The sequence below is a fragment of the Zosterops lateralis genome, assembly GCF_965231275.1.
Source record: "Zosterops lateralis genome assembly, chromosome: 13".
In the NCBI taxonomy this organism is placed as follows: domain Eukaryota; kingdom Metazoa; phylum Chordata; class Aves; order Passeriformes; family Zosteropidae; genus Zosterops; species Zosterops lateralis.
In genome coordinates this window covers 3557078-3583234 of record NC_139773.1, presented here as the reverse complement: position 1 = coordinate 3583234, position 26157 = coordinate 3557078, and the positions used below count along the sequence as shown (strand labels likewise).

The 26157-nt window shown below is 46.0% G+C and overlaps 1 protein-coding gene across 1 annotated transcript in view; it reads left to right on the top strand.

The window, feature by feature from the left end:
- Positions 1-567: 567 nt before the first annotated feature.
- Positions 568-26157, top strand: part of ZNF592 (zinc finger protein 592) — a 35753-nt gene continuing 10163 nt past the window's right edge. Inside the window, exons 1-5 of the mRNA XM_083871279.1 lie at positions 568-644; positions 4341-6661; positions 20176-20354; positions 24634-24810; positions 25590-25749. Of these exons, the coding sequence (XP_083727405.1) occupies positions 4349-6661; positions 20176-20354; positions 24634-24810; positions 25590-25749 (2829 nt within the window). The 5' untranslated portion in view covers positions 568-644; positions 4341-4348. The remainder of the gene's footprint in view (positions 645-4340; positions 6662-20175; positions 20355-24633; positions 24811-25589; positions 25750-26157) is intronic.

Below are 26157 nucleotides of genomic sequence, written 5' to 3'. Positions count from 1 at the left end.
CCCAGACATCTCCTTGTCCTCGCTGTGTTTGGAAACGGCTCCAGGGGTTTTTTGGCTCCGTCGCCTACCCAGGGATCGGGGTGAGGCTCAGTCACCAGCCTGGAGCTCCTCTCATCCCCGCTCTCGCCTCCGTGCGGGATCACTGACTGTGAGCAAACCGCGTCAGGGCGGGTGTGGGACACGGCGGGGAAGGAGCTGAAGACACGGGGCAGGGGCTGCAGCGGGAGCCGTTCGCGGGGCATGTTTCGGTGAGGAAACCTCCCAACAGCGGGACCGCGGGGCCTCGGCGGCGGGGCCGGGCCGGGCCTGTCAGGAGCCTCCGGAGGGGGAGCGGGCGGGGGCCCGGGGCGGTGAGTCCCTGCGGCGGGGAGGGAAGGGAAGGGAAGGGAAGGGAAGGGAAGGGAAGGGAAGGGAAGGGAAGGGAAGGGAAGGGAAGGGAAGGGAAGGGAAGGGAAGGGAAGGGAAGGGAAGGGAAGGGAAGGGAAGGGAAGGGAAGGGAAGGGGGGGCGGTTCCGCTGTGCCCGGCCCGCCCCGCCCCGCCCCCGGCCCCACCCGCCGCCGCCGCCGCCATGTTGCGGCCGTTGGTGCCCGGTGCGGGGTGAGGCCGCGCGGGCCCGGTGGGCCCGGAGGAGCCGCCTGCGTGGGTGAGTCCTGCCCGCCCGCCCGGGCCCCGCCGCGCCGGGCCCGCCCCTCCCGCTGCCCTCCGCCCTCCCGCGCTCCCTCCCTCCCTCCCTCCCTCCCTCCCGCCGGCCCCGCGGCCGGGCGGTGCTGCCGCCCCGCGGGCAGGGCGGGCGGCCCCGCCGCCGGCGCCCCGAGCCCTGCGCGCCCGCACCGGCTCTTCCGGCCCGCAGGCCGCTGCCTCTCCCCGGGCTTCAGGTCCCTGCCCCGGATCGGCTGCGGTGCCCGCGGCGGCCCAGTCCACCCCGGCCCGGCCCGGCCCGGCGGCGCCGGGACAAACTAAGTTCGGGGGGCGGCCCACGTGCGGCGGGGCCGGGCCGGGCCGGGCTGTCAGCGCGGGGGGCGGCGGGGCCGGCCTTTGTCTCGGGTGGGGCCGGCGTGGGCCGGGGGCGGTGTGTGTGTGCGGGTGTGTGGGTGTGTGTCTGTGTGTGTGCAGGAGTGCCGCGGGCCGGGCCAGTCCGCAGCCCAGCGGCCCCGTTTGCACCGAGAGCCGCTCCGGGCTCGTGAAACTTTCACGGGTGTTCCAGCCCCGGGTCCCCCTGAGCCGCCCTCCGGTTTCGCCCTGCGTGCCCTCCCCGCAGCCCTGACAGCCGCTCACCCCGTGCCCTGCCTTCCCCGCGCTTCTCCCTCCTGCTGCCCTGCCTTCCCCTGGGATTCCGGTGTCGTGCAGTCTCTGCATCCCCTCCCGGAGACACCGGCCCGGTTTGAGCAGCCCTTGGCAGATGTTTTCCCTTGTACACTGTTGTTTTGCAGAATTGCCAGTATTTAGTAATGGCAACGTACATGATAAATAATCCCCTACAGCGGGGGATTGGAACTAGATGATCATCATGGTCCCTTCCAATCCAAACCGTTCTGTGTTCAATTTCCTTAGTGTAACTGGGGTTTCATGCTTCACTATTAAGTGGCAGCCTAAAACCTCCTCCCTAGTTTGAAAGCTGCAGAGCATCTACTTCCAATCTCCAGAGGTCCCTGGGGTAACACTGCTAAACGAAGGTTGGTATTGAGTGAGTGCAGGATGTGGCTCCTGTGGTGTCTCTCCTTAATTTTGAAGCTGATCCGTAGCACATGGCCCTGAGATTTCACATCCTTCCCATGGGGTTTTTGGGGGGCTTGAAGCCTTCTAGGTTTCCTGATTCCTGGAGAAATATGCTGTAGTGAGGTTGAGTTTGCACACTGAAATACACTCTTTAGTCCACAAGTCCTTTTTTGCTCATTTTATTCACCTCTTCTACAGCTTTGCAAATCTCAATCTCCATGTTTTCATTGGATCCCAAGCTTGGGTTCTCAGTCCTTTGCACAAGAATGGTGGAGTAAGGACAAAGGTCTTTATTTTCAGCTTTCCTCACAAGCTAGTTTACATAATTTCCTTCAATATCTCTTTTCTTTATATCTGTGTTCAGAGGTAAACAGTGTTAAGTCAAAAGTTTAAATTTATGTTACCTAAAAATTGCTTCGATAAGATACTTATTTTCTAGAATCCAGGTCAAAACTTGTTTTGTTCTGAGAAAGTGTAGCTTTGTGCATGACAAGTTTTAAGATGCAGTTTTGTGGAGAAATACTTGGGTAGAGACTTGTGCCCTCATGATTGCAAAGACAGTAAAACAGTGTTTTAAAAGACTCAAAGATGAACACAAATGCTTCGGAAAAAGCAAGATTTCACCCAAGAAAAGGATATTTTGAGGTGCTGCAGATACGTGGGATTTATTTTGTCTTGCATTTTAAAACACAGATGTAGAGAGGTGTTCCAGAGTGGGAAGGGGAAGGTCAAGAGTGATTGGCAGGCTCATTTTTCTCTGTACAAAGCTCAAGCATGCCAGGTTATGGAATGAAGTGTCTTCCTTGGGGAAGGATCTGTGTGCCAGAAATTCTGGGAGCTGCATAGTGCCTAGCTCTCTCCCAGCTGGTACAAGTTTTCCCACCCAAAGGAATGGGAAGTTTCGGGCCCATGCCTTTGCCAGCTACAGTAGTCTGTGCTGTTTCCAAAGTCCTTATCAAGTGCTGGGGATGTGGAGTGTGTGGATAATTTGGGCTTCCAGGGATTTCATGCCCAGCTGTGATTCCTTGAGGGACGTGGTTGTAAATTATTGCATAGCCCTCTTTGGACCTCCATATTTGTGGTTTAATTTAAGAAGGAGTTTCAAGTTCAGCAACAGCAAGCCACTGTTAAGCCAAGTAAATCTCTGTAGAGTGTTTTGCAGTAGATTAACCAAAGCAGCACCTCTGGGACTTGTCTGGAGGAACAGCTGAGCTAAAGCTCAGAGACCACTGTGTCCCTGTGCTCCACTCTGAAGTGATTTCTCCTGGCCTAGGAGCTATTCCCCGTTCCAGCAGCCTGGACAGAAGGGTTGGGCTTTGTTTGGTTTGAATGTGATGCTTGACAGACTCAACTCTCAACTGAATTGTCAATAACAACAGCAGCCTTAAATCAGGCCCCTTTTGGGAAGGCATCAGATGGCTTCTCTCTCTCCCTCTGCCTTGTCCCACGGTCCTCCTCTCTGCCCCACCTCTGCTCCCAGTTCTTCCCCGTTGTCCTGGAATCCTGCCACCTCCTCAGCCTCGCTTGCTGCTGGCTTTGGCAGTGTTGTTGCAGCCCAAGTGAAGTGTGGCAGGACTTACCTTGCTTGTGGAAGCTCCTTGCCAAGCAGGAACTGGTGCCCTGCTAGTTCTGTTGACACTTCTTTTTCCCCTCCTTTATGTACGGCATGCACCAGTTCACATAAATTTGGGGTTTAAATAAAATGTATTCAAAGAATGACTCACTAAACGTTTGTGAAGTCTCTGTATTGTACCAACTTGCAAATATTTTGGTATCCAGTATCCCTGACAGTAGTGAACACAAATGTTCTAGTAATTCTGTGCTGTCAGTTTTCATGCATCTCACCAGAGCTTGATTATTCCTGTTGTAGGTTGCTGTGTGGAGTGTTCCAAGTCCCCACATCCTTTCTGAAGAACTTAGAAAGAAAGAGCTGGCTGGGAACACAATTTCTTCTTATGATTTGGCTATAGTTCTTTATTCTGTCTTTGGGCGGTTTTTGCTTCACATCCTAATTAAGGATTGCCCCTGTTTCAAAAAACCCTTCTTGGAATTGTATTGAAATATTTACTGAAGACTTCTATTATTTAAATTGCTCAGAGTAGGGAGTGATCTCACTTTCCAGGTCTGTCTCTCTTGGACCACCTGTTTGCCCCTGCCTTTCTTCCTCAACGAAGGATTGAGTTTTTCAAATGTGACAATCTGTTGAGAAATCAGCAGTGATTGCTGCCTATTGGCTCTACAGAAGAGCCAAACATAAAAAAACATTGCCAAACAAAAAAAAAACAACCACTCTGCTAATGCACTTCAGAACCTTTTGTTGAGGCTCATGATGGTGGCTGGCTTTGGATCAGTGATACACCTGACAGGTTGAAAAGACGTCCCCTGCATGAGCTTGGTGTAGTTTCAAAGGTCAGCTCTATTCTTAGGGATCCTGGGATAAGGGCATGGTTGCTGTCCATCACCATGTTGCTTGAAGCACCTTTGAGGAGCAGCTCTGCCCTCATCTCGGGCTTTGGGCAGCTGTGATTTTTGTCACAGAAGATGTTGGTGCACATGAGCCTTACAGAGTTTGTCCATGGGGGAAATGTACTTGACAAGGTATTTTCTGTGCTTTCACTTGTAGCTTTCATCATGGGGGACATGAAAACCCCCGACTTTGATGACCTCTTGGCCGCTTTTGACATCCCTGATCCAACCAGTCTCGATGCTAAGGAGGCCATTCCATCCGCTGGGGAGGAGAGTGAGAATCACCTGAAGTCATCAGGAATGTGCATCGATGAGAATGTGTCCTTATCCCACTCTCTGCCTCCCTCTGATGCCCCTGTTGTGAGTGTGATAGTGAAGAACACAAGTCGCCAGGAGTCTTTTGAGGCAGAAAAGGAGGGGAATCACCTTGGAACTGGTCTGTTACACAATGGCTTTCGTGGCTCTGATCTGCCAGCCGAGGCTCATGCTTTAGTCCATAATTATGGCAAGTTTGAGTCAACTTTTATTAATGGTGACAGCTCGAGAGGTTACTCTGATAAATTGGACGAGTCCAAGTCAGAGCCTTTGCCAACATTCAGTCAGTTTAGCCCCATTTCCAGCCCTGAACCAGAGGATACATTCAAAGAGAACAGTATTGGAGATAAACCCAAACATGCCCAAACTCCTTATTTTCCACCACCTTCAATATATGTACCAACGGGGGCTTCAGTCCTAGATCATCTTCGGAAGGTGCCTGAGCCCGAATTAAGCATGTTTGATCAGTACTGTAAAAAGGAGCAGAAGATGGAAATCCACTGCCAGCCAGAGAATCGGCTGGAAATAAGCAGGAGAGAACAAGACAGAACAGTGGATAGGTTTGTGGAGTCAAGCAAAGACTTGTTAGATACCAACAGCTTTCTTGGAGAAGGCTTGGTGTTTGGAGACCTCCCTCACAATAATTTAGGAGATGGCAAGGGGTCTGTGCCTGAGCTAAACGTGTCTTCATCAATACCACCTCGGCAGAGGCTAAAGCCAGCTCATTCCAAGTTGTCATCCTGTGTGGCAGCGTTAGTAGCTCTTCAGGCCAAAAAGGTTGTGTGTATTCCAAAAAGCGATCAGCCAAATTTTTCCAAGGAACCTGGTCCTTTTAAAGATGGGACGAAGGGAAGTCCAAAAATGCCCAAGTCGCCAAAGAGTCCCCGAAGCCCCTTGGAGGTGGTGAGGAAGGCTGGCAAGCAGCCGGAGAGTCCTCGGAGTGTGTGCAGCGACAGCAGTGGGAAAGGCTCCCCTTCCATGGCAGCTGGCTCTCCACCAGCTATTCCCAAAGTTAGAATAAAGACTATCAAGACATCTTCCGGTGAAATTAAAAGGACTGTAACTAGAATTTTGCCAGAAAACGATGAGTTGGTCAAATTTTCAGAAGAGTCACCTGCGGAAACCTCTTCTACTGATGAGTTTATCAAATCTTTCCCATCCCCTGACACTAGTGCAGTTACAGAGAGTGAGGCTGGCAGGAATTCAACCAAAAACGGGGCTGCTGTGGCTATCCAGCTGTCAAATGTAATGAGTCCTTACTCAGATAGTATGAAAATGGATATTGTAAACACCACGTGCACCGTGTCCTTGTCCCCACTGCCAAACTGTGGCGGCGGTGCCATAAAAGTGGGGGTCAAGAGGCAGCAGCAGGGTACGGGGACACAGCCATCCAACACGACCACCTCCAGCCTTCTTCCCAAAGCTGTGCACTTGGCAAATCTCAACTTGGTCCCCCACAGCGTTGCTGCTTCTGTTACAGCAAAGACATCGGCACAGAGGCGAAACCAGCCTCAAGTGACACAGATGTCAGTGCCACTGGTGCACCAAGTCAAGAAAGCTGCTCCCATTGTCATGGAGGCGTTCCAAAAAGTGCTCCACAGTGCCAATCCAGTGCCGATATATACTCCAAACCTTAGCCCCCCGCCTGACACTAGTATTAATTTACCTGCCTCTGGGTACTGTTGCCTGGAATGTGGGGACTCGTTTGCCTTAGAGAAAAGCCTGACTCAACACTATAGTCGGCGAAGCGTTCACATTGAAGTCATGTGCACTCAGTGTTCAACTATGCTCCTTTTTTTTAATAAGTGTAGCTTGCTTAAACATGCACGAGATCATAAGAGCAAAGGATTTATCATGCAGTGTTCTCAGCTGCTCATGAAACCAATTTCCGTAGACCAAATGTTTTCACCTTCTCCTACAAGCTCTTCAGTCTCTTCAGCTCCTCAGACTTTGCTCTCGTCCTCTCCTCCACCTAAGTCCAGTGCTGCTTCAGGAGGCGGGGTGGGGATTTCTGCAAACGCTCAGCCAGCCTTGCCTCTCTACAAGGACCCACAGAGGCTAATCCGTCATGGACTTAAGTGTTTGGAGTGTAACAAGCAGGAGCAGGATTACACTTCTTTAGCAGCTCATTACCAGAGAACCTCAGAAGATAATGAGAGACTGGTAAGTCATCATTTTAATGTTATTAGTTAAATCTCTCTGAGTTTAAAGAGATTGTCCTCAAGGGGAAAAGTAGGCATCGTGGTGGCAGATGAGTTGCTTTGCCTAAAAAAGTGCTTATGGGGAGGATTTGGAATGCACATGAGCCCAGACGGGTGCGCGTGAAGAGATGTTTAGTGTTGTTTGCTTGCTGTCTTTCTACCCTTTGCCAGTAAAAAGAGCGTAGTAAGGAGACTGTGGAGATCATCGAGTATCAAAGAAAGGTGATGGAGATGAAAGACTGCTTGGATGAGGAGTGCAAAAGAGCTGGAGGGGAGGATCAGTGGAGCGTTACCTGAAACAGGTTTTTGTGCTGTAAGCGTGGCTGGAGGAGATCTGGCACAGTTTAATGTTGCCTTTCCTGGAACTGGTGCCAGAACCTTCTCTGTAACGCGTTGTGCATCAGGTGGTGTTGTTTCTGTTGGTGTGGTCAGCTGTGTTTTGGACAGGCCTCTGTGGTGTGTGGAGGGAAAGGCTGCTTCTGGCTACTTTTGCCCTTTGGGTGGTACAGGGTGAGTGGGTGCCATGATGGCATAGCAGGGTTCAAGACTCTTTTTAGTGGCTTCCTGCCTTCCTCCTGTCCTGCCCTGCTCAGGTCTCCACCACCTTTATGGACCTCGTTGGGATCCTCTTAAATTAAACTCCAGCTTAGGTTTCTCCTGATGAAGAGAAGATGATTGTTGCTGTGTACCAGGACCATACACTTTGTTTATGGCTTTTATTTTGGAAGACATGATCAGTCTTGTTTAAGTGTTAACCAACCTGTAGTTGAAGAGGAGGAGGACTCCTTTCTCCTTATCTCTTTAGATGAGGTGAAAGTTTTCCATGTTGATGTGGCTGCCAGAAGAGCTGGCTCCCAATGCAAGGACTGCAAAAACCTGGACTCTACACCATCATTTGGGAGGACGACCACATCTTTGCACTCTCCAGAGCCTCCCTGTGCCACTTGAATAGCTTGCAGGAGTGTTGAGGTTGCTGTGGTCCCATTTAGATGCTTTGTTATCTTAAACTGATTAGCCACCAAAAAAAATAGATTATGGCTGAATGGTTTTGATGTAGTGAAAAATGGTGAGGCCAAAAGGGATCAGTGTGGCCACGTAATCAGGTTTCTTGCCTGAGGCAGGCCAGTGAGCACTGCACTCTGTCAACACCTGAACTTATTTTTCAACTATAATGCTTTCTTAGGAAATGTCAGCTGTCTGGCATTAAAACTTCCAGGAGAAGGGATACAGTGAATGCTCCAAAGTGAACTAAAATGTTAATCAGTGGCATTAAAAATGTACTTCCTATTTCTGTTGTGGGATTATCAATTCAAGGGCTCCTTAAAGAGGAAAAGAATGTGTGATAGTAAGTATTTTTAGCTTGTGTTCAAATAATTTATTCTGTAACTTAACCAAGAATAGAGTTTACGCCTCTCACTTCAAGTAATTCTGTTAGATGTGAGATTATTTTTGTGGTATTTTTCTGAAGAGAAGCACTGGAAAAAGAGGCTACTTTTGAGCTTCTGAAACCAGTTCCTCCCTGTTAGATCTTCCCATGCTTACACTCCACAGGATGCAGGCACTGCTCTGAGAGTCCTTTTCCACTGTACCTGCTGTCCTCCAGGCTGCCCGGTGGTGCTCCATGCTGTTCCCAGAACATCTGTTTCAATAAAGTCATTACATTTCTAAAGGAAATAAGCATTTGTGCCCCATGCCTGTAATTGTGTGTCTGGATTTAGCAGTAGCTGATGGAAACCATCCCACTGCTTTTTACCAGATCCCAGGTGTTTGGTGTCACTGGGCTGAGAGGTAAAAGATGGGTGAAATTCAGTGGTCTCATAGGGGTCCCTGATTCTCTGAGCTGTCCAAGGGAAAAGGTATGGATGACCTTCATATGTTATGTCCCACGTGGATAATACAGTGTAGCTTCCAGCAGTATCAAGGTCTGAGAAGCTGAAGGTTTTATATATAGGGCATTGATTAATGTAATACTACTAATCGTGGTGTGAGAAGGTCGTAGGTGAAGCTGTTGAAATGTGTGTCATAAACTCCTGGAAAAGGAGAACATGGCCACTCCTTTCCGAGATGATACCCTGACTCTGCATTAAGTTAATTCCTTGTGTTGTTCTTTCTGTTTTGGTCAAAAAAATAGAGAAATTTTGGTGTAAGCAGGAGAGGATCAGGTGACTGATTTTGCAACACTCCTACATGGTAGAAGTGGTTAAAAACTCTGGTTTCCATATACAGAGTTGTGCCAGGACACTTGTTTTTTGGTGCTGTGGTAGAAACTGGGTGCAGAGAAATTCTTCCTTGTGATGGGGTGAGGCCCTGGCATGGGTTGCCCACAGAAGCTGTGGCTGCTCCATCCCCATAAATGTTCAAGGTAAGGTTGGATGGGGCTTGGAGCAACCTGGGACAGTGGGAGGTGTCCCTGTCCATGGCAGGGGGTGGAACAAGATGGTCCTCAAGGTCCCTTCCAACCCAACCCAATCTGGGATTCTCTGATTCTCTGAAATTGCATTGTTGAGGAGGGCATTGATGGCCTGTAGTGAACATATTTTAGTGCCCTGGTTGTGGTTCTAAACCACTCTGTCCACAGGGCAAAAGGTGTTGATTTACATACTGATACATCTAATTAAAACCACAGTCCACACCAGTTGTCGTGCTTGATCCACAGCACGCTGCAGTGGTGGGACAATCTGTCAAGATGCAGAAATAGTATTAATTGTTGTGGGCAAACTTGGCTATGAACCACATCCCTAGATTTCAAGAGACTAATTATCTAGAGTTTTATCATAATTTTGTGCATTTTGAACAAAACCTGTGTATTTCTTCCTCCATATCTGATGTCTGTCTCACTGTGTTGAAATGCTGGTTTAGAGGTGGTGGTATGGGCTATGATTGTCTTTCTTAAAGACAGCAAAAAGCTGCATTCTGATAATTTGGAAATTTTTTTGTATTTTTTAATTTCTTATTCAGTCTCAGAATTCAGGCACAAACTCATTGCCATGCCTTGCTGAGAAACTGGGAAATACTTATGCTTTCCACATAAAGACATGGCTTGATTTACCCCTCTGAAGAGCTTCAAGGTGGAACCTTAGTGCTGGAAAGCTTATAGCTTTCCACTAGAAGGTGGAAAATAAGCCAGGTGATTTCTGATCCATGTTCTTGGAAGCTTTTCTGTTAAGTGACACCAAATGTGAATGCACATCTAGTGTGACCATAACTTGTGAAACCAAACAGGCTTTGAAGTGCTCAGTTATGGTGCTTTTAACTCAAAAACTGGTTTGGACATGGCTTTGGTGTGGCACCTTGCTGAGAAGGAAGGGCTGATCCAGCAGGGTTGATGGAGAAAAGAAATAGCAGGAAAAAGACTTATTTTTCAGTATGATGTTTTCAGTTACACAGAAGCTGAAGGATCTGCACTCTGTGATAAGAGGGAGAAATGATTGGATTGGATTGGATAGAGGGAAGAAGCTAAGCTGGCTCTGCTCCATGACAAAACTCACCCTGTGTTGATACTTAAGACTTTTCACTTCAATTGGAATTTCTTACCATGACTTTATGAATTACTCTGACATTTTCAGGTTTCCCAGAGCTGTTTGAAAGGGAATTGTTGTATTTTCTCTTGCTTCCAGATGATGGCTTGGAAATACCTGGTGTTACATTCCTTACATGGCTGTGGGTAAATCCCACATAAATAGGATGGATAATGGGTAAATGACTTTCCTAGGTGTGACCAAAATGTGAATGACATGGCTGGCTCACAGTTCTGTTGCAGGAAGAAAGAAAGATAGAGATGTGGTCTGAACAGCAGGGAAAGGAGGAGATTTGGAGCAAGTGGGAGGAAGAGAGGGTGATGATGATGTGGTTGAGAAGGTGCTGTGGTTTTCTAAAGGGAAGACCTTTAAAAAAATGATGGAGAGCTTGACCTTAATGTTGTATTTTTAGACATGGACATGGTTGCAGTTGCTCAGAGTAGGCAGGGTTTATTTTGGTACAGAATATGTGTAGGATGAAGGCAATTCCTCCCAGCCAAACACTGTGGTGGGATGGGATCTCCATGGCTTGCAGGGAGGATACAGGCTTGAATAATCACTTCAGAAACATAAAGAACTGGATTTTTTTGGATGTATGTTTTGAATGGATCATCTTAATGAATCAGAATGACTTTGCCTTTTTTTGGCAACTAAATGAGGCCAATTCTGCGATTTTTACAAGCTTGTGAATCAAGTTGCTCAATGGGACCTGTGTACTGCTTTTCCATGGCTGAACTGCAAGAAGGAAGAATGGGAATTTGAATTGCTGGTAGGTTGGATTTGTTCAAACCAGAAGCTGTTTTCTATGTAGGCATTGTACTTGTCCAGATGATGAAGAGGTGGTACCAGATGTTTCATGTAACTTCAGGTCTGTTTGGTCTGGTACAGTGGTGTATTCTAGAGCAAGATTTTTGGGGTGTGACGGGGGAGAAAGGATATTTAAGCAGATGTAGTTTATCCCAAATTAATCTTTACTTTTGGAATAGAGAAATTAGTTTATCTTCATCTCCTTGATGTTCAATGAGATGGTTTTTAGAATGCTGAATGAAGAATGGATATACTGGAGAAGTTGGATTGTGAGGTTGGAGCAGAATCAGGTAAACTCCCAGAAGTAATTGCAGCTGGGATCAGGTTTTTATGAGATCTCCTGAGGGACTGTTTTGGGTGTCTGTGCAGTTAATAATTGTGTTAAGGAGACCTTGGGGGATGACTGTGTTAAAGAATTTGCTGAACCAAACTAACAAAGTAAGCAGTCATGGAAAATAGGGAGTATTTTACAGGAGGATCAAGATGAACTTGAAGACTGAGTAGGAATGGTATGAAAAGCAGCCAAAGGCAGGATTTTTGGTCTTGAGAAGTCTTTGAATGACCGAAGTGACACAACTGTGCAGGAGACTTAAATCAATCTGCAGCACCAGCCAGGGCTGTGGTAATGCTCCCTCCTGTTAGAAATAACTGAGCTGGAGAGGAGTGTATTGTTTTGTTTATCAGGATAGACTGGAATAAGTGAGGGAAGAATGACCAGAAATGGAAATATGATCTCTTAAGCGGAAATGAAAACCCCTTTATGAGTTTAGCTTGGAAAAGGCCTGGTAAATGAGGGTGGATCTCCTTCAGCATTGAAGCAGACAAAGGATTAAGGTGAGTATAGAGTATAGTACACTTTTTTCCCCCACCAGCAATGAAATCTGCCCACAAGAAATACTTCCTGTACTCACAGGAATTGCTCTGGGCAATTCATCAGCATCAGACAGTTTTCAGGGCTCAAATTACGGGGGCGAAACAAAGCCCATGCAGCTCCTGGTGCCTGCATTTAGGATGTGCTTTTCATTACAGGGTGTCCTCTCTATCCACTCTCACGCTGTATCTGCTGTCATCTTTGTAGAAAGGAGCTTTTAAATTTAGGGGCAATAATGATGCAAGAACAGACTGAAATAGATTTACATAGAAAATCAGAGGACAGTCTGTAATCATCAGGGGAATTAATTCTGGAAGAGCTTTGCAGCAGAAGTAACGGAACAAAAGACACAAACTGGTTTTGGACAGAGCTTATTTGTTTTCTTGGTAAGACAGACCAGTGCGCAATAACATATGCAAGAATTAAAAGTACTTCCTGACCCTCTCGGGCATAATTGTCCATCTACTGGTAACCAGAGATATTTAATCCTTTTTTTTTTTCCCTTTCTTTTGTGACTTGACCACCCAAAATCCACCAAGGTAGCTAACAACTTGAATAAAGTACAAAATATAAACTCGGGACCTCTGAATTTTCTTGAACCTTTTGTTCTCCTTACTTTTTTTCTTGTTTTTTTCTGGTTTTTTTTTGTCCAGTAAGAATTTTTCAATGAGTTATGACGTGTCCTGTTTATGTACCACCTACACGAGTAATTTAAAAGCAATTTTATTGCTGCCTTTTCTTTTTGTTCTTCCTTCCCTGTCTTAAATCAATGTTTTATAATTTATTGGATGAAACTTGCCAGGAGCTAGTAGAACCCCACGCTGCCCTGATAATTTCCCAGCAGCAAAATAAGAAAGGCAGCAGCTGTATTTTTCCTGTTTTTCTCTTCCTTCCCCCCTCCAAGTTCATGTTTTAATTTAGAAAACAAGAGGGTTGAAAATCAGCAAAAAATTCCCTTAGCCCCATAAAGCACTGTTTTCTCTTTTTCCCAAAACAAGAGTGATTAATGCAGTCCTTAGGTACTAGCAAGGATGGATTTTGTTTTATATGGGAATTTTCCCTGTGGATTTTGTAGAAGCAGAGGGATGGAAGATGTTATGATGAAAGCATACTGGGGAAATGGAGCTCCAGGCAGGGATCACTGGGAGTGAAGACAGAGTGGCAGGGGAGCAGAGCCTGCACCCAAGGCCAAACCAGAGCATCAGGATGAGGAGGAGAGGCTGGTGAGGAAGAAAAGCCAGGGTGGAGCTCCATGGTCTGCTTAAGTCAGTGTGGGATCTGAATCCCACCCATGCCTGGCCTTGGTGGTCCTGCAGCCCCCAGAGGACTCAGAACAGCTGGAGGGAAGAGGATAAGGAGCAGGGCTGTGAACTGAGGGCCAGGACATGGCTGAGAGTGAGGAGGAGGGGACAGCTGGAGATAGGGGGGATGTCCTTGGTTATGGGGCTGGAAGCTGGTGTCTGCTGGCACTAAAAGGAAGTTCCCCAATATGCTTTTCTTATTGCTCCTGCATTCTTCTTCCAGCTGGGCACCTATGATACTGCCCCAGGAAACCTGGAGTTGTGACTGGAGAGCTCTGTGGGTGACAGGCAGGGGAATGAGGGGCCAGGCAGTGGTCATGGTCTGCTCAATCCTGCTGTGGGGACAAGGTGCCCTCTGAAGTGTCTAATGCTGCTGCAAACACCAAGGGCAATAAACACAGTCTCCAATCCAGAGAAGCTGTTGCTGCTTTATCCCTGAAAGTGTTCAAGGCCACATTGGAAAGGGCTTGGAGCAACCTGACCTAATGGAAAGTGTCCCTGCCCATGGCAGGGGGTGGAATGAGATGAGCTTCAAGGTCCCATTCAGCCCAGACCATTCTGTGTTCTGTGATCTGTGTGCAGCACTCTGGTTGTGTTGGCATCACAGGAAAGAGACTGGAGTGTTGTCAGTGTGGAGGGACACTGCCTCTCTGGGAAGGACAGGCCAGGAAGACCAGAAATTGGGGTAGAGGGTGAGAAGAAAAAGGCTCGGCTGGGAGGCTGCGAGATGATCATCATGGATGGGCAGGAATCAGCCCTGCAGGGTGAAAGAGCAGAGGCCTTTAATGTCACCACTGTAAGAAAAGAGAAATGTCCCATTATAGCATGTGGGATCACACTGGTGACTTGAAAGTGTGGATGTAAAAACTCAGTTAATACACTACGTGATTATTTTAGCAAGTGGGAATTCAGATCTCTAGTTGGAGCCAAATGCCCACCCAGCCTTCCTCCTCACACTCTTCCCTGCTCCATCATGGAGTCCTTCCCATGGGAGACAGTCTGTCATCAACAGCTTCATCATGAGTCCTTTCCAAGGCTGCAGTTCTTCAGGATCTGCTTTGGGATGAATCCTTTCCGTGGGGTGCAGTCCTTCAGGAACAGGCTGGAAGAGCATGAGCTTCCCATGGAGTCAGAGGTCCTGCCAGAAAACCTGCTCCAGCAAGGGCTGTCTCCATGGGCTGCAGTGTCCTTCAGGGCACATCCACTGTGGCCCTCTGTGGGTTAGAGGGGAACAACCTGCATCACCATGGATTCCTGACAGTGTCCAGGGAAACCTGCCCTGGCATCTGGGCTCTTTGTCTCACATCTTCTCACTCCTCTTTCCCAGGTGCTGCACAGCATCTTTTACCCTTTCCTAACCTGTTATCCCAGAGGTGCTGCTCAAGGTCTCAGTCTTGGCCAGTGACAGGTCCATCACAGAGCTCTGTCTGACACGGGGGCAGCTTTTGGTGTCTTCTCACAGAGGCCAGCAGCCCCTCCTAACCAAAACCTTGCCACGTAAACCTGGTGAAGTGGGTCAAAAGAAAAGATGTGGAAACTGAAATTCTTGAAATTACAGCTGAGATCATAAAGAGAAAAGAGCTACAGATTTTGCAAATTCAGCAGTAAGCTGATTTGTTGCAACATTGTCTAAGATCTGTGATGCTAGTGGATTTTTCCATTACAATTCCACTTTGTTTCTCTAAACTGTTGAGTTTCTAGATTTACACCGATGCTTTAACCAGGGATTTTTCCATATACAAAAAATGCATTTTGTGTTTATTTAACAGCCTTAGCTTCCAGAGATAAGTTTTTATTGGAGCACCTTACTGAAGCTTAAGCATCCTGGTGTGTTGGGATGACTGAGATGTGTGTAGGAGTTGGTCTTGGTGCAGGTCTGGGGAAGGACACTGGATTTGGGAGTGTTGAAGAGTTAGTGAGGTTCAAGGATACAAATACAGAAGGCAGATGGGAGGAGGTGGGATGCAACAATGAGGCTGAGGATGAATCAATGTGAAGGGGGAGTGAGCTGAAGGTAGAAGAGAGAATGGATGGGAAGAGTTTGGGATTAAAGGGTGTCTTGTGATCCTGTCCTTTGGTTGAAGGGGAGGCAGGCTCACTCATTGTGGCATTGGCTCCTTAGGCTGACAAAATAGGCAGCTAAAATTAGGGAAATAACAATAGCTGTTGTGCTTGGGTATGGTTAATTGGAATGAAATCTCTACATGAGAGTTCTAGGTTTTTCTTCTTCAAATGAATAATCTTGAGTTTCTGTTGAATGGGGTATTTTTCACCCATGAACTGAACATGTTAATGCAATGATGCATGTTCATTTAGAGAGAACCTGGGCAGAAGTGTAGTTCAGTTATCACAGGGACAGCAGATTCAGTTCTCTGCCTGCTGCTTCTCCTCACATTGCTAAAACCTTGTGTAGCAGTGCTATAACCTGCATGGTTGAAATAAGTAAAAAATAGCCCTCCAAGCATCTGGAGCTTGACTGTAGTGTGGCCCAAGTCATCCCAGAGGGCTGTGGGAAGGGGAGCACAGGGGGCAGAGATGAAGGTGTGACAGCTGTGCTCCCACTAGTCAGAGCATCCCTGCTGAGGGACACAGGCTGCTGGCCTTGATCCCAGCCAGGCAGTAAGGGAGAGCTACTGAGAAGTTAAAGGTTAACTTTAAGTAGTAATTGGTCACTATATTTTTATGGCAAGAGGATCCTGCTAATCTCTGTGATCCCTTGGCTGCCCCTGCAGCTCTGCCTGAAGCATAAAAATTATGCCTTGCAAAAGGCTGGATTTGGGAAAAACTGGGGCTTTAGGGCACCACTGGTAGGGGATTTTTGGTTTAAATATGTTAGGGGCAAGCATTCTTTAAAACATTAACAGTCTGCAAATACAACTTCTGTTCCCCTATGACTGTTTAACTTCGAGTCCTTAGTAATTTTTTTTTTTTTTTTTTTTTTTTTTTTTTTTTTTTTTTTTTTTTTTTTTTTTTTTTTTTTTTTTTTTTTTTTTTTTTTTTTTTTTTTTTTTGAGAGAGAGAGAGAGAATTTGGCTTATGAATCTTTTTCCTAGCCCTGGTTCCTTGCCATAGGGCTGGTGCCCAAGTGTTTTTAACTGAAGCTCCATGATGATCACGTCAAGGGAGACCCTTGTAGTCTGGGGCAGCTCTTAAGTAGATGTGGACTTCCTCACTTAACTCTGGAACAGCAAAGAGACTAAAACTGCTGGAATGTTTCTTTGCTCATGCCAGTTTCCTTTCCACAGGCATTGTCTGGGGCAAAACTGTGTGTTACTATAAGTGCCCTGATTTGCAAACACCTCTGTGACCCCAGGGTTGGGTTCAACAGACAAACTTTTTTTGAGTAGTACATGTTTTCAGTCGGCACTGTATCTCAGTGAATATTTTTTTTTCCCCCTTTTGAAGAAGCTAATAAGTAAAAATGGGAATCAGATCAAGTATTCCAAAACGGCAGAGCTTCTGAGCATTTGTCTGTGTGTGAATGTGACTTGTGGAAGAAAAGCCCAAATGAAATGTGGCAGGCAAACCAGAATTAAAGAAAATTTGTAATAAATAACTCTTGATTAAAGCGTAGGCTATGGGAGTATATGAAAAACACAGACATTACACAACTCAATCCTGTCCTGGTAACATGTTTTAGAAATAACTTACTAATGAATGTCTCAAATTGCTGCCAGACTGCTTTGAAAAGTCATGGAAAACTAGGAGAGAGATAAAAATGTGACATCTGGAATCAAGTTGTAATTTCTCATATGAAGCAGAAGAGCTGCAAAAAGGAAGAACCACTCTGTGTCCAAGATTCAGTGTTTGTTAGGGAGCCCAGCATGGCTGCACATTGGCTCCTGATAAGAGTGCAGCAGCTCCTGGTACAAAAGGGATGAGCAGAACCGTCTGTAATCCTCCTGGGCAGGATGTCTGGCCTTTTGTCTTCTGCAGGTGTTGAGAAAAGGATGACTGTGAGCAGGAAGATACGAGTTATGGGTGGTGGTCTTTTTTTTTTTTTTTTTCCTCTTGCTGGAACCTTCCTCAGCTCTAGTATGGTCACTGCTTGGTTCATTTTATTACCCTCAGCCCTGCACGTTCTTTTTGCCAACCCTCGTGGTCAGCCCTTATCTGTAACATACTGAGTTACTGGGTTATGGTCATCAATCTTTGCTGTTTAACTTTCCCAGATACTCTGAGGTTATTTTGAAGAGCCCAAATGCCAGCAGAACTTCTGGGGACCTTCCCCTGTCAAATCACTGCTTATTCTTTTCTTCTAACTACTTATTTATCCAAGCAAACTCCTTCTTATGTAGTGGTATTTTAGTTTCCTCAAAATCCTGCAGTGAAGGATGTTGGAAAGCTGTTTGGGAAATCCAGGTAGCCTGACCCATTGCAGCTCAGCCTTCCTTAGCCTTGTGGTTGTTCACTCCTCTGGAGAGCCCGGATTATTCCATGTGGCCAGAAGGGAGAAGCTGCATTGACTTTTCCCAAGTCCAGAAGAAATGCTGCTTAAGGATCAGAGCTTCCTTATTCTTACTTGTTTATCCTTGTGCCTCATCTCTCTTCTTTGTGACAATCTGAATTTGGAGGCTTGGGCTTGTTTCTGTCCCCGCTGTGATGTGTGGTGTCAGTGTGGGAATCCTTCCAGCTCCTTCCGTGGTGTCTGCAGGAGCAATGAATTAATTTAGCCTTATCCTCACTGAGTCTTGCTTTTTATTCCTGTATCATGTGTCCACACTTTGTGGCAGGCTTTCTGCCAGGCCTAAAGTAGATAACCACAATTTTGGTGCCTCTTGCTCACAGTCCCCAAACTTTTCTGCCGTATGTTAGCATGGTCTTGGTCCTGTGGAGCCCTTCACATAACACAGGAGGTGACAGGAGCTGGCTGCCCCTATGACATCCCCAGGCAGCAATGCCCAGATGTGGAGCTCATCAAACACTGAGTGGTTTTGGCATATTTTAGATCCAGCACAAGAGACAGAGTGGTGAAAATTCAGGTTTTCAAACATGTGCTGATTGATTTTGGGAGCAGTGGGTATGACATGCGGGGGAGGAAGAGGTGAGCCTCAAACTGACTTAAAATCAAAACTAAATTGGTTTTGACAAGGCAGGATCTGGGGAGAGTGTTTCTCACTGAGCTACTAGGGCAAAGGTGCTTTCAGCTTGTGGTTGTGCTGACTCTGCCTTACATACTAGTTGAGATCACAGCAAGAAGAATCCCATTTTAACAATGCCAGGAAGATAAATTTTCCATTGCAAATCTCTAGCCAGTTAGAAAAAAAGTCTTAACCACAATATGACTGCTTTTACTTATTACTTACTTATTACTTATTACTTATTACTGCTCTTATTTACTATTAATTTATTGCTTATTACTTACTTCTTGCAGCTCTTTACTTGGGGATTTGAGAGTGCATTGGAGAATTAAAGGTCCTGCTCAGCTCCTTGCAGAGAGATCCTGAGGGCATTTCTGTTTCTCATTTTCCCATTCCCATGGCCCATTTACACTGTTTTTCTTTGCTGAAATTAGGGGACTTCTGCAGCATTTGAAATGCTCTTGAGTTTCCTTTAATTCCTTTTGGATTTGTACATTGGAGTCCTACCACATGGTTTTTGCACTTATTTCTCTCCTTCCTGGAGAAACCATTTCTCCTCTAAACTTAAGTTGCAACATATCTCAGATCATGTCTGAGGCTTTTCATGTGTTTGGTTATTTCTGCAGTTTTCACTTTTGAGTGCCTAATTTTTTATGCCTTTCCACCTCATGAACCTTTCAGGTTTGTCATAGCTTTGCATTTCATTTTAAGTGATGGTTTTTCTTACCTGCAGGGGTTTTTTACAGTTCCCTGATGGGTGTTATGTAGTGGAACATCACAGAGGTGCTGCATGAAATAACAATGACACGGAAAAGGGAGTTGGCCATTAATTTTATTCTATTTTTTTTGGTCAGTTTTAGGGGCTTCTGTCCCATGTTTCTACCCTGGCTGCCAGCAGTGAAGTCCACAGAAATTATTTAGTTAAATTACTTGATTTGATAATCCATAATTAGCTGTGTGCTGTTGTTCATTCTTAAGTCAGAGCAGTGATTTTGCATGGGATTGTAAATGTTGGAAGAGAGTTCTTGCTCCTGGAGGGCTCAGAGTGGGCTGGGATCTGCTCCAGCTCTATTCCTGCTCAGGCACCCAGTAATGTGCATCCTACAGGGGATGAATAGCTGCCCCTGGGCTTTGCAGGAGTACAGAGAGTCGAGACACCTGAGAAAGGGAGCAGAGGTTTGACAACTGTTGAAAACAGGATGATACATTCGCATAAAAACTTCAAATGTCAAGTAAATGATGCTTCTGCAAAGAGGTTTTGATAGTAAGCATGTGTGTAAAAATGGATTTCATTAAGGATGAAACGGAGAGAAAGAGGCTTTGAGTTATTTCTAGTCATCAGGAAGTTCCTGTAAGGGAAACACGAAGTTTGTGGTCTTGGAAAGTTTAAATTTCATCTGATACAAAGAAATTTTGCAAGAGACACAGCAATGGTTTTGATGGGGAAGGTGCACGTCAGGACTACATTGCCTTCAGAAGCAGATGTTTGGAATTGGGCTGTAATTTTCCTCCTTTTTTGTGATGTTTTGGTGTGGAGTGGGTGCTTGTTGAGAAAAATGCTCTCCTCGAGCCAGGAAATGAAAGTGCTGAGCATTCAGAACATCATCGGAGCTAAGAGGTGAAAGAGTTTGCTTTCCTTTTTATGGGGAAAAAAGGAAATAAACCACAGAAGATGTAGTTTAAGTGTGGAACTTTTGTGTGGAATGGTTAACTGTGGAAGATGTTGGGAAAAGATGTGAAGGAGACTAGTTAAAGAGCATTGTGGAGTTGATGCTGCTGCTAGAGGAATGTGCCTGTGCTCCCTTTATTAAACCTGGAAGTTTTCTAGAGTGAATTTGGGGGGGAAAAAAAACCCCAAGTAGAGAATAACTAACTAACGTGACCTTTTCTTCCATCAGACGTGTCAAGTGTGCCAGATGATGCTGCCCAACCAGTGCAGTTTCTGTGCCCACCAGAGGATCCACGCGCACAAGTCCCCGTACTGCTGCCCCGAGTGCGGGGCCGTGTGCCGCTCCGCCTACTTCCAGACCCACGTCAAGGAGAACTGTCTGCACTACTCCCGCAAGGTTGGCTACAGGTGTGTGCCTGGGGAGCTGGGGTTTACACCTCTGCACTTGGGTTGTGGCTGTCCCTGTCCTGGCTGTGCTCCCTCATGGTTTGTTTTGTGTGCCTTCTCACTGGCAGAGCAGGAGACACACACACGCACAAAAACAGGTCCTTGACTGAAGATAAACACAACTTAGCAAAACCCAAAACATCAGTCTGTTATCAATGTTATTCTCATTCTGAATCCAAAACACAGCACTGTTGCAGCTACTGGGAAGAAATTAACTCTGTCCCATCTGAAACCAGGACACCCATCCCTGCAAGTGTTCAAGGCCAGGTTGAACAGGGCTTGGAGCAACCTGGTACAATGGAAAGTGTCCCTGCCCTTGGCAGGGAGTGAATGGGATGAGTTTTAAGGTCCCTTTCACCCCAAAACATTCTGTGACTGTGAACTGTGTCTTACTTACAGCAGAAATGAAAGTGGATGTAGCTGGAGCCTGGCATGGTTTTCTGCATGACAAAACACATTTGAAATGGGAAATGATTACTAACTGGATTTAAGGAAGGTTTCTGAGAGCAGACATTATTTTGTTGCGTCTTTGAGCTGAAAAGCTCTTGTATTGAATTCATGTTGCAGCTGGATGTCTCAGGATTGATACTTACAGCAAAAAGATTGCAGATCTTAATCCTGTAAATCTCCTTAAGGCTTGAATTTATATTTATGTCAGTTGTAATGGGCTGAGAATGTGTGCCTTTATGAGAAGGGCATAGATTATTTCCTTCTATGCCCCTGCAACTCTCCAGACATTTCTCATGAGCTGAGACAGGTGGAGAAGGCTCCCAAGGTTCTGGATGTGGTACAATATCTTTTCTCCAACTAAACAGCTTGCTTTAATAAGACATTACTTTTCCCTACAAGCCTTCCCTCCTTGGCATGTTTAGGTTACCCGAGCTGTAGCACAGCTCTTAACACATGGTGTTTCCTTAAAGTTCTGTTTTTTCTCTTGGTTGCCATTAAATACTCTGAGATTTCAAACAAGCAGGGCAATTTCTGCTCTCAGAGATGTTCTTTTAAGATGTCTGCAAATTCAGGAAGCTCTGCTGTGTGGTTTGGTCTGAATCACACTGAGGTTTTCAAGGGCTTTTTCTTGCAACTGTAAAGACAAGAGGCACATAACAAACTGATTCTGAGTTTAATTATATGCAGATAAGGTTTTTTAATGTGGGATCTGATTTGAGGAGACCCAGCCCACAACAAAGAATTAATTCCATCACATATTAAATAGCTTTGACACTGGGATTGTTTGAAAATAAGTTAATCTGGGAAGGAGGAAAGCTGGAGGAAAAAATGTTTTCCCTGAGATGGAAAAATGGGAATGGAGGAGGTGTCAGAAAATTAACTTGGGTTTGGTGCAGTTCTTGGGACTTCAGTGGCACCTGGGAATCCAGCAACAAGAGCTTCCATCTGGCTACAGATACTGTTAGCAGATACCTACTCTCTCTGCCAGGGACATTAATGAAGATCTAAATGAAGGCAAAGCTCATAAATTATACTTAGGGATTTTTTAGCTTTATCCAGCTACTCTAAAAGCTGAATTTCTTTAACTTCTCCTCTAATTCACATCTGCTGAAGCTCATCTGTGAAAGCTGAGTCCACTACACAGGTCTGGCTGTGCCATCCTTGTTATCCTGCCTGTCTCTGCTGCAGGGCTCATGTCACTGACATTGTTGAAAACAGAAAAGATAAATTTTGGTTGCAGAATCGTATCTAGATAATCTGTGGCATCTGCCCTGTAGTCACGGAGTGACTTCATTCTTTTCTTTCACATTTCTTACTTGCAGAGCTGGGAAGCTGAGGAATTCTTTTAATCCCTCCAAGGATCAGCTTGACATTCACTGCTTCTCTTTACGTGCCTGTTTTTCTTGAATTTCTGGAGCATAGGTTTGGGTTTGGTTTTACAATAAGTCTTTATTCTGTCTCCTTTTCTGCTCATGCCCCTATGCTTTCAATTAAATTTGGGGTATGGTTGTGTGCCCCACAACATTTGGAGTTGAGTCATAGCTAGTGATTGCACTGAAAATGAGAATGGTCTTCTACAATTGAAAATTATACTCAACAAGATTGTTCTTAACGCTCCTTTATTCTTGGCTCCAAGGGTCACCTTCCCCACTTTTTCCAAGCCCCTTTCAGCTGTCCCCACCCGTTTGGGACTCATTTTTCTGCTTGGTGCCATTTGGAGAATTGAGGGGCTGGAAGGTGATGGCCTAGGAAGCATTCAGAGGGTTAAGACAACATCTTGTCGCTGTTATCTCCTCTTACAGAATGCTTTCCAAGACTTCTAGCCAACCCTCCTTGCCCTGAGGGATCCAGCAGTAGTGGGGATGATAGCAGGATTTGCAATTTGCAGGAATTACATGGCAAGCCCCTTGACATCCTCCATCCACTTTGTTCAGCTAATTAGTTTATCATACCTTGTCCTTCTGGCACTGGAATTCTTAATTACAGCATGGCTGTTGTTTAGACTTCCATTTACTGTAAATTAAATTAACCTGTGATCATTTGACCCTGAGTTAGTGCTTGTTTAATTCCTCATTCTTAATGAAGTACTTCCCAAAATCAAGCATCTGGCAGAACCATCTCTTTTTAGTTCAGAGAATATTTGTGGAGGAAGCCCGTTGGATATTCCTGGATGTACCAGTCATTCCTTACTGCCAGGATTAGTATTTGTTCTTCCATTTATACTTGGGGAATTCTTCCATAACAACGTGGTTCCTGGTGTTACTGTACTAGAAAGTCTCTCTCCCCCTGTCTCATGTGGTTGTGGATCAGGCTTGAAGGCAGAACTACCCCAGCAGAATGTCTCCATGCTTCCCCAGAGGTGACACCAGCTTCTGTCACTGCTTCCCTCTTGAAATTTAAGGCAACAGCAATTCTGTGTTTTCTTAAAAATGTGGGGGAGAGTGTTTGGCTCCTTCAGGCTGGCTTCTGCCTAATGATCTTTTGAAGTGCAACTTCAAAGCCTGGGCTTGTTTCCTAAACGCTGTTGGGAGGCTGGTTCGGAGGGAAGGATATTCCAGCAGCTTGTTTGTTTTTGATACAGGCTTGGAGCTGTTCCAGTGCACGATAGCTGGGGTCCATCTGTGCCAGCAGTGCCGTGGCAGCGCTGAGCACATGGCCCTGAGCAGTGCTGTGGGCAGACACAGCCCCCAGGGAAGGGAGGGAAATGAAGGGAAAACCTGTTTATAAGGTGAGGAGGTTATCCCTTGTGCATCTCTCGTGCCCCATGAATACAAGGTTGGCCCTTGCATTACCAGGCTGGGCTCTCCTGCTCTAACATTTGTACATGCAGTGCTGACTTAAGCAGAGTTCCACTGGTGTCATTTTGATGGGATGATGGGAATTGTCTTTTGGGAGAGGCTGTTCTGGTCCCAGATGAGCAGAGGTGCTCCTATGGGATGGCAAACCCTGCGGCTGGTGTGCTCGAGGCAGGTGACAACACGTGGCTGCATCCTCACATGCCCTTGTGAGTTGGAGTGTGACATCTCTCAGGGCACAGCAGGCAGATCTGGGGAGGAGTGTTGAAGTTAAATGAAGTAAGGCTGCTGATGGTTGCCATCTTGTGGGAATATTAGGTGAGACCTGTCACAGGTGTGTGTCTGGAGGAGAGGCAGGCTGGGAACAGTGGGGTGGCCCTGCTCTCTTCTTGGCCTTGTTTTCAGCTGCTGAGAAGAATCCTTTTCTGCTTCTCCCTCTCTCTTCCCTGAGCACTCAGACAGCCCTTCCAGACAAGCACTTTCTAGGCAGCACCTGTATCTTAATGATTTTAATGGGCTTCTCAGTTCCTTCTCTGTTGCTGTTGTGATTTTTCTGGAGCACAGTGGAGTAGCAATTGCTGAAGATTTCTAACTGGATATTATTTCTCTTTATTTTGTACTGGGGACTAACTGATATTTATGCTGCTTTTTGCCACGGGGAGATCTCATCAGGTAATTTTACTTTAGTCTTTCACTTGTGCCTGTGCTGGAATTGGCTTTCACAGGTTGGCATTCTGTTGAACCACATCTTTATTCTTTTTTGTGTTGTTTTAGTCTCTGAAGGTTTCTTTTATAGATCTTGTTTGCTTGTTGCTGTGAGTTCCATTCAGAATTCATGTATCATATTCCCCCTTGACTCTTCAATTAATATGGAAGAGATTGAACTGCTCGAATCAAGGACCCACCACAGCCTGGTCCTTCCATCTGTCCCAGTCCAAGGGTGTGATGGAAGTGGTGCTGTGGCTGTAACTGAGCTCTTTGTCATGCCTCCCCAGGTGCATCCATTGTGGAGTTGTCTTCATGACCCTGGCCATGCTCAAAGTGCACATCCATGAGAAACACTGCGAAGTCTTCCACAAGTGTTCTTTTTGCCCAAAGGCCTTCAAGTCTGCCGACAGCACCATGGCTCACGTGGCCAGCCAGCACCCAGCAGAGCCTCACAAGACTACTCAGTAAGTGTTTTGGCTTTATCTCTTCTTTTCCTTCACTGGGTGGTTCCAGAATTCCCCCTTTCCCTCACAGTTTTTTTTCTATTTTTGGTTTCTGTCCTTGTATAAGATGATCTGCTGCTTTGTCTGCCAGCAGGGGTCTGTTCCAAACCAGAGCATGCCTTGGTACAAGCACGCTCTCCTGGGTAGGAGGAGAGGACTTTGGTCAGGCAAGAGCTAAATAACCCTAAAAAGAACTTAATTGTCACCTCTTTGTCCAGCAGGACCCTCAGTGGCACCTCTTGGTAGATGGCTCCAGGGCAACTGCTGCATCTGGCATTGGAAGGGAAGAGGAGAGTTATCCCAGGCAGTGTTACCCCCAAAAATCACTAGAGAGAAGCCTCCTGATTTTTCCACTCTGTAGCTTTTTCCTCCAAGGCTTGAGCTAGTGCCAAAAATCTGTGCTTTAAGGGAGGAACTATGGAAAGGTGGGATTGAAAGCAGTGTGTAGCTGGCTGGTATGCTTTGTGTTTGCTCCCATCTGTCTGTGCTCACACACACAGTGTTATGCATATGCAGAGAAGTAAACTTATTTTTAGCAAGCTGTGGTATGTGCCTGAGGCATTTTGATGTTCTTCCCAGTTGAGTTACTGGTTCAGTTGCCCACGTGGGTGTGTGTTGACAATACATGGAGAGCACAGCCCTCCTCAGAAGTCCGTCCCTTTCTGCAGTTGCTGAGATAACTTTTTACATTGTCTTCTTGAGGCCGAGAGACTGAATTGACTTTTTTTTAATTGTTTAAGGGTGATCTACAAATGCTCTTGCGAGATGGTCTTTAACAAGAAGAAGCTGCTCCAAGAGCACTTCCAGCAGAACACCAGCAAGTTGTTAGTGGGAGTGTTTAAGTGCCCACAGTGTCAGCTGGTGTATATGCAGAAGCAGCAGCTAATGCAGCATGTTAAGGTAGGTAACTCTCTTCCTTACTGGTACAAGATCTTACTTTTTGAGTTCACAGAGAATTTATATCAACCATCAGGTTGAGGCAAGTGGTTCAAGTGAAAGATTCTTGAGAAATATCTTAGTGGAAAATATAGACTACAGGATCTGGAAATGTCAGTGGAGTGGTTTGTGTTAGTTGGTCTTAATACAGGCAGTTCCTCTCATCTAGATGCATTTTAGCTGTATGACAAAAACTTGTTTTTACAGTTAAATCTCTTTGATTTTTAACTCTTCTATTTTCATGGAAACACAGAATCACAGACTGGTTTGGGTTGGAAGGGACATTAAAGCCCATTTCATTCTCCCCCCTGCGGGGACACCTTCCACTATCCCAGGTTGCTCAGGGCACTGTCAGTGTTCATTGTGGCCTTG